This window comes from Anopheles merus, chromosome 3R (genome assembly GCF_017562075.2).
Source record: "Anopheles merus strain MAF chromosome 3R, AmerM5.1, whole genome shotgun sequence".
Taxonomy (NCBI): Eukaryota; Metazoa; Arthropoda; class Insecta; order Diptera; family Culicidae; genus Anopheles; species Anopheles merus.
In genome coordinates, this window is record NC_054084.1 from 32,243,334 (window position 1) to 32,256,114 (window position 12,781).

At 47.4% G+C, this 12,781-nt stretch overlaps 1 protein-coding gene across 1 annotated transcript in view; it reads left to right on the forward strand.

Annotated features, from left to right (window-relative positions):
* Nucleotides 1-12,781, forward strand: part of LOC121597072 (protein sickie-like) — a 216,720-nt gene that overhangs the window by 135,426 nt on the left and 68,513 nt on the right. The window contains 6 exon segments of the mRNA XM_041922567.1: nucleotides 1,556-2,091; nucleotides 2,179-2,323; nucleotides 2,553-2,891; nucleotides 3,524-3,550; nucleotides 6,373-6,614; nucleotides 6,701-6,852. Coding sequence (XP_041778501.1) covers nucleotides 1,556-2,091; nucleotides 2,179-2,323; nucleotides 2,553-2,891; nucleotides 3,524-3,550; nucleotides 6,373-6,614; nucleotides 6,701-6,852 — 1,441 coding nt within the window.

The following is a 12,781-nucleotide window of genomic DNA, read 5'->3' on the forward strand; positions in this document are numbered from 1 at the left end:
CCGTAAGAAACGGATCCCGGGCATCACTTTCCGATATCTCATTTGCAAACGACCCATCTCATCGCATCGCGAGCGGCATCATGGTTCGGCTTGTTTACCGCATGTAAATCGCACTGATTAGTATGCTGCCACCCGGCAAGCATGATTGTCAGATTGTCGTTGTTTGAAAAGCGGCGGCAAGCCGTGGTTCGTCGTTCAACGTCTTCCGGCGGCTTCGTCCAACCCCCCCCCCCCCCCCCCGATGGTGCAAATAGTGGCAATACCCAGGGCCAGGCGCACACAGTGTCGGTTTTAAATATTCATCAATGGGGAAAGGCGTGTTCGGTACGACGTTTTATCGACCGCTTGCTGTCGGCGTCTTCCAGAGTAGCAACTGTAACTGTAGTCACCATGCCAGCACGGGCCAGTCTTTTATCCTTTCATTGTCATTTTGTGCTATTATTTCCGTCTAGAGAGTTAATTTCGATCCTCTTTCCTTCGGTGGAAAAGAAATCATTTATTTAAGATTCTACATGAAAAGTTTCAAGTGAAATTCATACCAACAATGCAATATTAAAATCGCAACCCAGTGTCCAGCAAACAGCCCATGGTGATTGTGTGTTGTGCAGATTGCATAGCGCTCGGGCTGATTGGAGTACAGTGCTCGGTGCCAAAAAGGAGGGTTCAAAATAGAAAGCACCTAAAAATCGATTTTGTTTTCCATGTTTTGAATTTGTATCGAGTTAAAAATAGTTACATGAACTATTTTATTTTTATTTAATTTGCTTTATCTTCAAACTAACTAGCAAAACTTCTTCCCATAATTTTGGTCCTACCTTCTTCTACAAGCCATCAAATATGATTCCCAACGAGCCGAGCTTGCCGTTTTTGACGGCCCTAATGTGTCTGCCTTCACTCATACAAACTCGGGTTTTATCACATGCAAACAACGGCGCACACAATGTTCGCGCACGGTCCGGAGGGGAAATTAAATTAAGCTTTATCAGCGCAACAACATCCCGCGACTTTCCATACACCGGAGCAGGCGAAATGGCATTAAATCTTCCACTCAAAGAGCTAGCACAACGACACACAGCCTGCCAGGCCTGTATGGGAAGGACAGTGGACAGTCGCGACTCGGTGGAAATGTATCAAAACGAGCCGTCGTACACGGTGGCCAGTGAAGGCAATAAGTACCACATACACAGCAAACAGAGAACGCTCAACGCCGGACCACTATCGCTTCCTTCTGCCCGAGGCGCTTGTTGTGTTTTCGTATGCAAAACAACTGGAAAGGCTGGACCCAAAGCTGGGCGGCTTTCCGTGGGGCGGAAGACATATGACCGATGCATGCCAGCGTTTCCCTTTTCCAGCAGTTCCGGTTCCATCCTGGGCCGGGCGTTTAATTATTTCGCAAGGATAATTCACTTTCTGCAGATATCGTTTATAACCCGCGCGCGTGTACTCCATTCTCCTGTTGTTTCATGCCCCATTTGACAAGTGCAGCGATGTGTGCATATAACTAATGTGATTTTTCTCGCTCTCTCTCTCTCTCTCTCTCTGTCCCCTTCACCAGATGTCGTAGCAGCCGTGGCGACCATCTGGACAGTGTGGGAACGAACCCACCGGCAATGGAGCACTCCGGACATGTCAACGGCAAGAGCGCGCGGCACAGCAGCGGCAGCACGGTCGGACCGAACGGGCGCGAGTACTGGGGCAAGCTGCCGGAACCGGGCCCACACGGGCACGGGCACGGTGGCAGCAGCAGCAACGGGGGCAGCCAGCACGGTTCCCAGCCGCCCAGCCCGACCGGCGGCCGTAAGGACAAGACCGGATCCAGCCCGGGCCAGTCACGCCGCAGCACGCCATCGTCGAAGAGTGGCTCGAGTCGGGCCAAATCGGCGGCCGGTGTACCGCAAAGCTTCGGCTACATTAAACGAGCGAACGGTGTAGATCCACACCAGCAACAGCACCAGCAGCAACAGCAGCAGCAGCAACAGGGACAAAATCTGCTTCAAGGTGGACGAACGGCCCACGTTTCGGCCGTGCCGCGCTCGAGCAAGCTGAAGGTGTCCGGCGGCACCCAAACGACCACCGCCGACTTCCAAGCTAGTAAGTTTAGTCGTCGCATGCACTCTTTTGCTGACAACTTCCGAGCTCTAATCCGTTTTCTATTCGCTCTCGACCGTTTCATTTTAGAAGTCCAGCAACATCCCCAATATCGCAGCTTCTCGCTCACGGGACCCGGCGCGGCCCAGCTCAGCCAGTCGGTGAAAGAAAGGTTTGGCTCCGGCACGCACAGTTTGCCCAAGCCCGGTTTAGATATGCATGTCTTCCAGCATAGGTTTGTGTGTTCTGTCCTGGACTAATCCCGTTTCACCCTGCTAACCGAGTGGCATCATTTGCATCACAACCTAACCGAACTAACATCATTGTCTCTTTTTCTCTCTTCCTTTAAACGTTCCCTTTAAACGAACTCCACTCCGATACGGCTTTCCAACGACTCGCTGTTTGGTTTTGCGACGACAACTTCCTCAACTTTCTATGTATCCTTACTGTCCTAACCATACCAGAATGTCCAATCGCGCCTCCGCCAAGCTAGCGGACGGCAGCCTCTCGGACACGCAAACGTACGCGGAGGTCAAGCCCGACTACGGTTCGTACGCGATGTGGCTCAAGCACTCGAACACGGCCAGCAGCCGGCTGTCCGAGGGCGACACCACGCTCGATGCCATCGCGCACGGGACGGCCCCGTCGTCGGCGGTGGCCGCCTCGGTGACCGGTTCGCCCGGCCCAGCTACCCGGCCGCACAAGCTGCTGCATCATACGCGCGGCGAAACGCAACAGCCGCATCTGCATCAACAGTCGGCCACCATGAACAGTCCGCGGCTGAACCGTAGCAACAGCATCAGGTAATTATCCGCGTCCGAGGTGTGGTTCCGGTTGTGTTTGTGTGTTTCGTTTAGTCTCCCAAGGAGTATAAGTGTTGTTGGGAGATGTTCCCAGACATTCAGCCAGCGTCAGTCTTCTGGAAGAAAAGGCAATTTTAGGTTCTTCTCAATGTATTCTTTGCGCTTTAAACGTGTTTTGTTGCTTCATTTAAGATACTCTTTTTCTCTTTTGCTTCTTTGCGATGTCCTATTCCTAAGCTCTGTGCATCTTTTGTGTATGTTTTGCTCACCAAAAAATCGATTCCAACTTCGTGTGTCCTCGTTGGAGGACCTCCAAAAACTCCTAGTGTACTCCCTCTCCACCCGCCTGGCTGTGTTGTCACACATTATGGTTATGTTTATTCTGTTCGGTTCGCTTACCTGCTCCACCGGATGCCATCTGGTGCTGCTGCTGCTGCTGCTGCTCCGGCAGCTAGATGACACCGTCGTAGAGTGTGGATTTTATTTGTCCGCTTCTTTCCCGCTTTGCATCTACTAGTCACGCGTGCCGTGGACTCCGTCCGCAAAAGACTTCTGCAAGTGTCATCACCACTCGCATCACCTTTAATATGCCGTTCTTGTTTCGTTCTCTTCTCACGCCCTCCCTTGGATAGCTATCTGAAAGAGAGGACCTACCCCAGGTACATACCGTTTATTAACCTACCTGCAACCAACAAAAAAACACCAACTCGGTCGTAGTATCATCAGCATTCACCAACAACAACAACAACAACAACAAAAAACGACCCCATACGACCTCACCGAAATCGATATATGGTCCATGAACATTCATAGCATGCCCCTCACACGACTCACAGACCTTCTCACACAGCTCACCACACTCACACACATACGCAGGAGCGTGTGGCAACTGTTGGAAAAATGTATTTCCCACTGCAGCAGGACGTGGCAGTATGGCAGGCTTTTTTTGGGGTTGATTGGGATGTTTGGGATGTTTTCTTTTTCGCAGTTTTTTTTTGCTTCCTGAAGTGTGGAACTTAATCAACTACTCTGTTTTCGCACAACCGACGCATTGCCTTCATTCTCCTGCCCACCTTTGGCAGTCCGATTGACAGCCGTCATTATGGCGATGCGCCTTCCGCACTGATCTCGCACTCTCCCAACGCCCGCCAAGGTGTACTGACTATCGGGCTATGAATTATGCACACACGCAAAAAGGATAAACGACAGGCACGTGACGGTGATGTGCCTGCTGCGTTCCAATCAATATCCAGCAGCTCCCAATACTTTCGCCTTTCGCACCTGCTCTTCTCGACTGCCCGCACACTGTGAGGGGGGTTGATCGATAACGTGCTCTAGTCAACGGAACTGGGTGTATGTGTGTGTGTGTGTGTGTGTGTGTGTGTGTGTGTGTGTGTGTGTGTGTGTGTGTGTGTGTGTGTGTTTGAGCACCTACAAAATGAAGACATTGCGAAAGGACTGCTGCTCAGTCTTCCGTGGAAGCTGAATTTAAAGTAGGACCTCCGCTCCTCTATGAAGACTTTACGCTTTTCCCATCATACGAAAACGGGCACACGGAGCAGCAGAGTGTTGTGGGTGTGATAAGATTAAAAAGTTTTTAATTAAATTTACTTTGTTTTATTGCATTTTGAGTGGCCTTGGCTTGTTACGGACGGACGGGATTGTGCATCGGACGACCGACCGTCCGGCCGTGTGCCCGGTCCAGTCAGTGCGTGATAAGACAATGGAAGGAATTAAATGGGTTTTTTCTACTTTTTGCTCCGTGATGCTCCCGACTCGCTTGCCGTGCCGTTCCCAGTTATGAGTTGGATAATATTATTCTTCTCTTCTGGGTTGCATTTTGTTCCTCTCTCCACTCGTACACTGCATCGGTACTTGTGGACAGTGGCATGAAATGTTGGAAAGAATGTCTGAGTTTGTCCTGTGCAGATTATTGCCATTTTTGCCGCACCATCGTCCAAAGATCGTCAATGTTGTGCGCTGAACCGTTGGCTATGGGCTGGAATTTTCCGGCATTCCCGGTTTCAGCGGTTTTTACATGAACAATGGACGCTAATGTAACTTCCCCGAGAAGATGCTGGGAGACGAGCAGCTAAAGTCATCGTAAAACTCATCGGGTCGTAAAAATCGTATTAAGTAGCTGACGATCACAAAAAACACATTGCATGCCGGAGACGGGCTTGTCGGCGCTTTATGAGACTATTGGAGGTGGAGTTTGCCCCTTGGAAAGGTTAGGGCGTCTGATGAAGTTATTTCGTCCGCCAACGTATTGATTGGCTAGCTTTTGCCCAACAGACCCCAAACAGCAGACGGGGCGAAATGGGGCTCCTGAGCTGAGCATCGAAGCTTCCACTTAGAGCCTTGCGCCAAAACGCAAAACATTACGTCCCATATTGGGTGTCTGCACGACACCGATTAACTTTCTCATTAAACGCAAAAGCGGAACCCGCAGCCACCCGCAACCAGCCCAGAACACTCACCACGACCGTGCACACGTTTCGCATATATTGACCCTACCCTCCCCCTTCCTTGTCACTAATGTCGCGTCACTTTAATATTTATTCGCCCCGTTTGAGGCCGCTTATTTACGTACCGATGATGGTGGGCTACGGTGGCCGGTTCCGTTTGCCAGCATACACGCTACATTACGCCACATCATAAATGTGGCTGACGAGAGGGAGAGAGATGTTTGACAGTCGCCTGGACGGAGAAGTTCGAGATGTGAACTCCGTTCTGTGTTTGTGCCACTGGACATTGGAGCTGCGAGCGGACCTCAACCAAAGTGACCCAAACCATGCCCGGTCTTCGCTGGGTGATGGACGGGACGGACTACATCGACCGGAGGAAAATGCTACGACTCAACCCCCCCAGTTTCGTTCTGACCATTTATAGATGTTTGCGTCGCATTGCGTCGTCGTCGTGGTTGTCGTCGTCGTGGTTGTCGTCGTCGTGGTAGTTCAAGCCCCAGGATCCTTTACCCTGGGAAACGGTGCAAAGCGCAGCAGAAGTTCAAAATCTGAATAACTGTTTGCGATTTAAATATTTATTCGCATACCGTCGTCACCAACAACCACAACTCGCTAACACTGCTGCTGCTCTGCCCCATACTTCAAAACCTTCCTCCAAAGACCATTTTCCAGTTCCATCAAGTCGAATGTTGATCGTTTGTGGTGCCTGTTTGCTGCATGCCATCTACTAAATCCATCTGTCCTCTGGTGTCCAGCTTTCATATGCCATCTTCTTGGCCGTTTAAACACATTTCATTTCCATCTCTATTATGGAGGGTTTCACCTCTCTCTCTCTCTCGCTATCTCTCCTAACCATTGCAATCTGCATATGACAACCTCTTGCGTAGTGTGTATCATGTTCATGCGCGTAATACCCGTAACGACATTAACCGCGAGATCGACTTCTTAACACCGAAATACATCCGCAACTTACATGCTCCCCTCACGCTTTCCCGTTTCTCCACCCAATACAGATCGACCAAGTCGGAGAAAATGTATCCCTCGATGCTGAGCCGCGGCCCGGACGTGGAGATTGAACCGTACTACTGTCTGCCGGTGGGGACGGTCGTGCATCCGGGCAACGGTGGCATGGTACCGTGGAGTCAGCCGACCTCACCGACACCACCGACGCGCGGCTTCGGTGGGCTGCTTTCGCCGACCCACGCCGGCAACAGTGCCGGCAGTCGGCTCACCTACCCGAAGAAGAACGATGACGGTAAGCGTTGGTAGTGCGGAAGTGCGTTCGATCGTCATTTTGTTCTAATCGGATCCTATTTTTGCCCCTGTTTTTTTTCTGCCCAGTGCATGGCAGTCAGGCGTCACTACTATCGGGCGGCTCGTCCCTGTACGGGTCGACCGAGGAACGGCAGGCAGGGGAGGTGCGTCGACTCAAGCGCGAACTAGCGGACGCCCGGGACCAGGTCATGAGTCTTTCCAGCCAGCTGTCAACAAACGTAAGTATCTCTCGCGGGCTTTAAAACTCCGTTTCGAAAGTTTGAAAATGCACAGGAAACTGACGTTCAGGTTCAAAGTTCCCAAGTTTTTTGAAGTTTTTTTCTGAGAAGGAACTAAAAAATAGTTTTGCTGTCGGAGAAAGGAGCTTTGTTAGTTTCCCGTTAAATGACATCCCCATAATGCGGATATATCCTTCGACCTAGTTTTGCGTCTCGCAGGAGAAAGCATCGTGCTTTGTTTGCGAAGAGTTTTTCACCGTTTTTGTTGGTGAAAAGTTGGAAAGTTTCACCCGCTAATGGAAGGCGTAAAAAAGCACCTGGCGAAGCATTCTTCGCGTGTGGTGGAATGCCTTACCCTGGCTTGGCTAATTTTTAACGGCCACTACACTCTTAATGTGCTAAATTGGAATGGAAAGCTTTCGGCGTTAACGTAAATTCGCCCGTAATAAAGATTTCTAGTTTAAATTCGGGCTGTCAGCAAAATATTAAGACAAACGTATTGCGAGAGAGAGGGGGGGGGGCTTTTTGTGCCTTGTTCCCAAGTTCAATCTCGGTCAGTGCAGTGCAAAATACAGTACAACAAAAAAAAAACATCACATCAGATTATAAATCTTTGCAAGCAACACAAAGGGCAGTGCAGCTTTTTGGGGGGTGAAAATAAATTTTAATTTTCCACCGCTTTTTCTCTTGCGGAGGGAGAGCGTTCGTTTTCGCCCAAACCATTTGAGCTGACCGCTTGCTAATCGAGCATAGCGAGGGGAGGGTTTTTTTTATATTTTAGGTTCAGTAGAACAACTCAGTGAAAAAACCGCCCCAAAACAGAAAACACAGCGCAGCCAGCTTGTACTTGGGCCGTGGTAACGAAGATTTATCGTTCGTCTTGCGCCAACATGCGAACATGCAATTCTCCTGCACAAGGGGGAAGGCAGTTCTTTTTGTGCTGCTTTCTCAATCGCTTTGCAACACAAATTTGAACATGTTTTCTAGGTTGACTTTACGTTTTACTGAGGTTTTTTGTTTGTTGTGTGGTTTCCAATACTAACGTTTTCTATCCCTTTTTACGTTACGTTATGGGAATGGGTATATTGACCTTTAGTTTTACACTCCAACACTTTGCCCTGTGTTGGCTTTTTTTCTCTAAGTAAATAACTTGTAGGTCAATATGTTACGAAAAAGCGAATATAATACCAATGGCTGGAAAGAAAAAGAGAATCATTAATATCTGTAAGTAAACAAAAGTGGTACATTAAAGGGTTTTTCAGGACATCCATGTTTCAGGGAAAAAATCACCAATTACCATTTCAAAATCATTTTGTAGGTTTTAATGTTTAAAAATAATCTTTTTGAGCAGTTTTAAGATTATTATGACAAAAATACCTTTTATTTTTTTACTTTTCAAATTCTTCAATAAACGACTGATAAATGCTTGAGTAAATGACTGTAAAGGCCGGGCTACATTGACCGTACTCCGTAGTATAATTTTGATTTTCACTAGCGCATCTGGCGGAAGCTGGTGGAAGCTTTTTTTTGGTCGTCGAGGGAATGGTCATGCCGGATCTCAAATTTAAGTTGTTTTTTCATCGTTTTTTGATGCGAAAATGGCTGAAATACTTGCACAACATATTTATCTATTAATTGAATAGCTTTTCCAGACCAATTTAAGTAAAAAACATAGAAAAATAACATAGTTTCTGAAGCGGCTACAAATTGTTTGGCAAAATGCTTCAGTCAGCCGCCGCCAGATGCGCTAGTGAAAATCGAAATTACGCTATGGAGTACGATCAATGTAGCCCGGCCTTAACATATTGTAATTGCTTAAACTAGTTCTTAAGGCCGGGCTACATTGATCGTACTCCGTAATGTAATTTCGATTTTCACTACCGCATCTGGCGGCGGCAGACCGAACCTTTTTTTGGCCGTCGAGGGAATGGTCGTACCGAATCTCAAATTTAAATTGGTTTTTTCATCATTTTTTTAAGCGAAAATGGATGAAATAGTTGCACAACATATTCATCTATCAATTGCATAGCTTTTTCAGTCCAGTTTTAGTAAAAAACAAGGAAAAACAACATAGTTTCTGAAGCGGCTACAAATTGTTTGGCAAAATGCTTCCGACAGCCGCCGCCAGATGCGCTAGTGAAAATCGAAATTACACTACGGAGTACGATCAATGTAGCCCGGCCTTTAAGCTACATTGTCGACCTACTTTGATTCAAATGTGATAAAGAAATATCCCTTTTTAATCCAATTAATGTAAATTGATTCATAGTCTCAATAAATAAAACAGAAAATAAAAATAAAACACAAAAAATGAATCACAAAACCAACCCTGCAAACCCTGCACCTTGCGCCATCTGCACTTGCACTATGCAGCTTTGACCCTTTTGCTCTATCCACGTCACTCAGCGAAGGCCTTTATTCTCCTCCACTGAACCAAAGGGACTGCAGCGCACCATCGCGTACCGTGCCAAGCCCTTCCCATCCTTCTAATATCCACAAACGGCACTCTTTAGTTGCCCGATTGATTGATTGACTTCGTCGATGGCTACGGAGCACCGATGGGTCAATTTCCCAGTCAACGCTCGTTAACTCGCCACACTTCTAGAAGAACAAAACCCCCGTTTCCGTAACGTAATTAATTCGACCTACTTGCACGCTCGGCCTAATGATGCGGGGGATTTTTTTTTTGCCGTCCAAACTGACCCCAAACTGCCTCTTTCTGGTGCTTCTTTCGCGTGACCCCGTTTGGGTTTTTGCCACCCGGCCACTGATAAAACGCGGATGACAATCTGCTCCGCCGGTCCGAAACAAAAACCTGTTTCCGCGGGTCCGGGATTCATCGAATCGATCGTCCCTTATCGTGCGCGGGAAAGGGCTTTTGGGGCGATCGAACCACGAATAACGGAAACCGGTGCGCCATGCACACGAACGATAACGCTCCGAACTCATATTCGTTCAGGTATTTCGTGCTTTCTTGGACATTCTTTCCTCCCGCCACGCATTGGGAACGGTTAACCTGCAAAGGAATGGCTCAGCTATAGCATCCTTTTGTGCGGGACAGGCTGGAATGTTTAATTTCCGTGACGTTTTTAAAAAACGAAACACACGCCCTCGGGGAAAGGACACACACACACACCCAGGGCAGGAGCACTGCATTGTTTCAATGGATTGCTGCTCCACACGGTCGCAGAAAAGGTGTTGGAAATGCACGCGCTGAACCTAGTCATTCAGCATTATTAATGGTAAAATTCGACCCAAAAAAAACGCACAGCAATGTCAGACATTGAGGACGACGCTGTAATGAGTGGAAGGGAGCAATAAAAAATCCCTTTTCGCATGCTGCCACCACATCTCCCTTTGGGTGGGTTATTTTCGCAAGCTTTGTCGTAAGGACACAAGGAAGAGGAGACACGCAAACGCACGCCAGCACATGCTCGAGTGACAGCGGGAGATGCTCGAGCCCCGGTCACACACGGGCAGCGGTTGTTGTTGTTGATTGCAAAATTAAATTGCACTTAAATTACGCTGAAATTAGCAATATCTTCATTTTATGATTTTATGATTTTACGACGCTTTATGAGTGCGTGCACGTAAATTCCTGCCAGCACTTTTTGGCGAAGGGTTTTCGGACAGATTTAGGTAGTTCTTCGCATCGATAATGAGCTCGCCATAAGGAAAGGGGAACACCAGCACCACGTTCCGATAATTTAAAGCCCATTAACAGATGGGCTGGCCCCGGGCTATCGTATTATTTTTGTGAATTTAAACACATTTTTATCTTGTGAGGGGGGGACACATTTTTGCCCAATAAACACCTCCAAGACTCTTCGGTGACAACTTGCACACGACATATGAACGAGCACCCTGCAACAACTTTACTGAATAAACATCGGCCTCCCGAACCGGTTCACCGATTTTGACGGGCATGAGCATAAGTATGAAAGTCATAATAAAAAAAAAACAGTGCTCCGGCACACAAGCATGGAATGTCACATAAATCGCATTTCAGCCCGAACCGAGGGTGACGACCATCTTTGGTCAGCTTGATCGTCTCAACCCCACCACAGTCTCCCAGTTGCGTGGTTGAACAATATTTTCCCTTTTGCTGTCGTCAATGTTTCGCAACGGGTTTCCGTTTCAATTGACCGTTTTATTTATCTTACCCTTTTGGTTCGCTTTTGGCATTGCGTTGTTCTCATTTTTTGGGACGGCCTTTTTTCTGGTGGTTGTTGTTGTTGTTGTTGATGTTGTTATTAACCCCCGAGGGGACACTAACATTCGCGTCCGTATCGCGACCGTTAATGATTGCGTATGGAGCTGGCGAAACAAAAACAAAAAAACAAAAACACCATCACATTGACCTTGGCGGTTACGGGGCGAAAACAGGTGCCTTCCGCTACGTCCCGAGTATGGTCATGGTGCTTTTCGCAATTAGTTCGGTTGGTTTTGGAACCTGCGTGGCCTTTTTTCCTGGGGAGTTCCCCTTTTTCCTACACGATGTGATGGTTATGGTGATGGAAATGTAAATGTTGCTGTACTTTGGTGCTACATACGGCGACAGATGCAGCTCATTGGATGGATGGTTGCCGATGGAGGGATGTGTTTTTTTTTTTGTTTTAATTTGACAGGTGAAATGGTTTGTCAATTAAAGGAAACGGCAGCAAAGATGCATCAGCATTGAACAAGGTTGAATTATTATACATTTAAACAAACGAGCTTTGTTGGCTTCTACGTTACCCTTTTAATGCTAAGTTGTCGTTTGGCTAATCCTGAAACAATTTTGAATGTAAATAACGCCTAAAGTTATGCAATTTGTTTTTTGTGAATGCAAAATTGCATTAATTTTACGGTTTTATATGAGCGTTGAGTATTTGAAGCTGAAATTAGCATGTAAAATGTCATTCTTTTGCACTCAACTTGCAACAGTCTACAAGTCTCGTTTAAATGCCATTCTATCACGAAGATAGCATTCCTCAAGAGCACATTAAGCGCTCATTAAAACGTTTAATAAAAGTGCCCATAAAACGTACCGATAGCCTTCAGGCACAAACATTCCCAACCGAAATGGCACGAACTGTCTCAGACCACCCCTCTTAGCGCTTAGCATTTTTCGGCTGGATAGAAGCCCAAGGTCATCCAAAGGATTGCTACTGCATTCTGCCTAGCATTAGTGGAGGGGCCGTTTCATTCTCACCCTACCATTACCGGGTAATCGTTGGCAAAGTCCTTCAAGCCGACAAAAAAAAACTGTATAGATCAAAGCAATCGCCAACCGAACAGCCACCGCACTCGTGGTGATCGTGATCGTAACGAGCGCATGATCTAATTTGAAATTTCAATCAATCAACCGATGACGACCGGGCGACAACAAGCTGCAAACAGTGTAGCGCAATCTTTGCAGTTCAAATTGCTTCAAATGGAGGCGACATATCTCTCGTCAACTTCAAGGTTCTTCGAGTGTATCTCTCGAACTGCATGGTTCAAATTCCACTAGAAAGCCCGATCGGATCGGATGCAATTTGAGGCAAGGTTGGAGCAGATAGGTTCACCTCTTCTTTGTCGAAAAGATGTGGGTGTCATAGGTTATGTCACAATAATACCCCAATCCAATCGGCATCGGTCGCTCGGACAGCATTACCGCCGATGACGGTGCAAAATAGAAGGGGAACAGAAGCATCGTTATAGGTGGCATTATAGAAATCTATCGCGATTTTGCTCCCCCGAAGGTTGTCAAGGGAGGGCAGCTGCTGTGTTCGCTATTTCTCGTTCTCGTGATTTCTAGTGAAGATACCAGCGCAATCGCAGCACGAATTCGCTAAACATAGCTTTCACCGGAGCAGAAGTAACATTTTTACCACCGGCAATAAAAGAAGATACATCAGCGTGATATCGATCGAAGTTGTGATGTTCCGCTTCGGGGAGCACAACA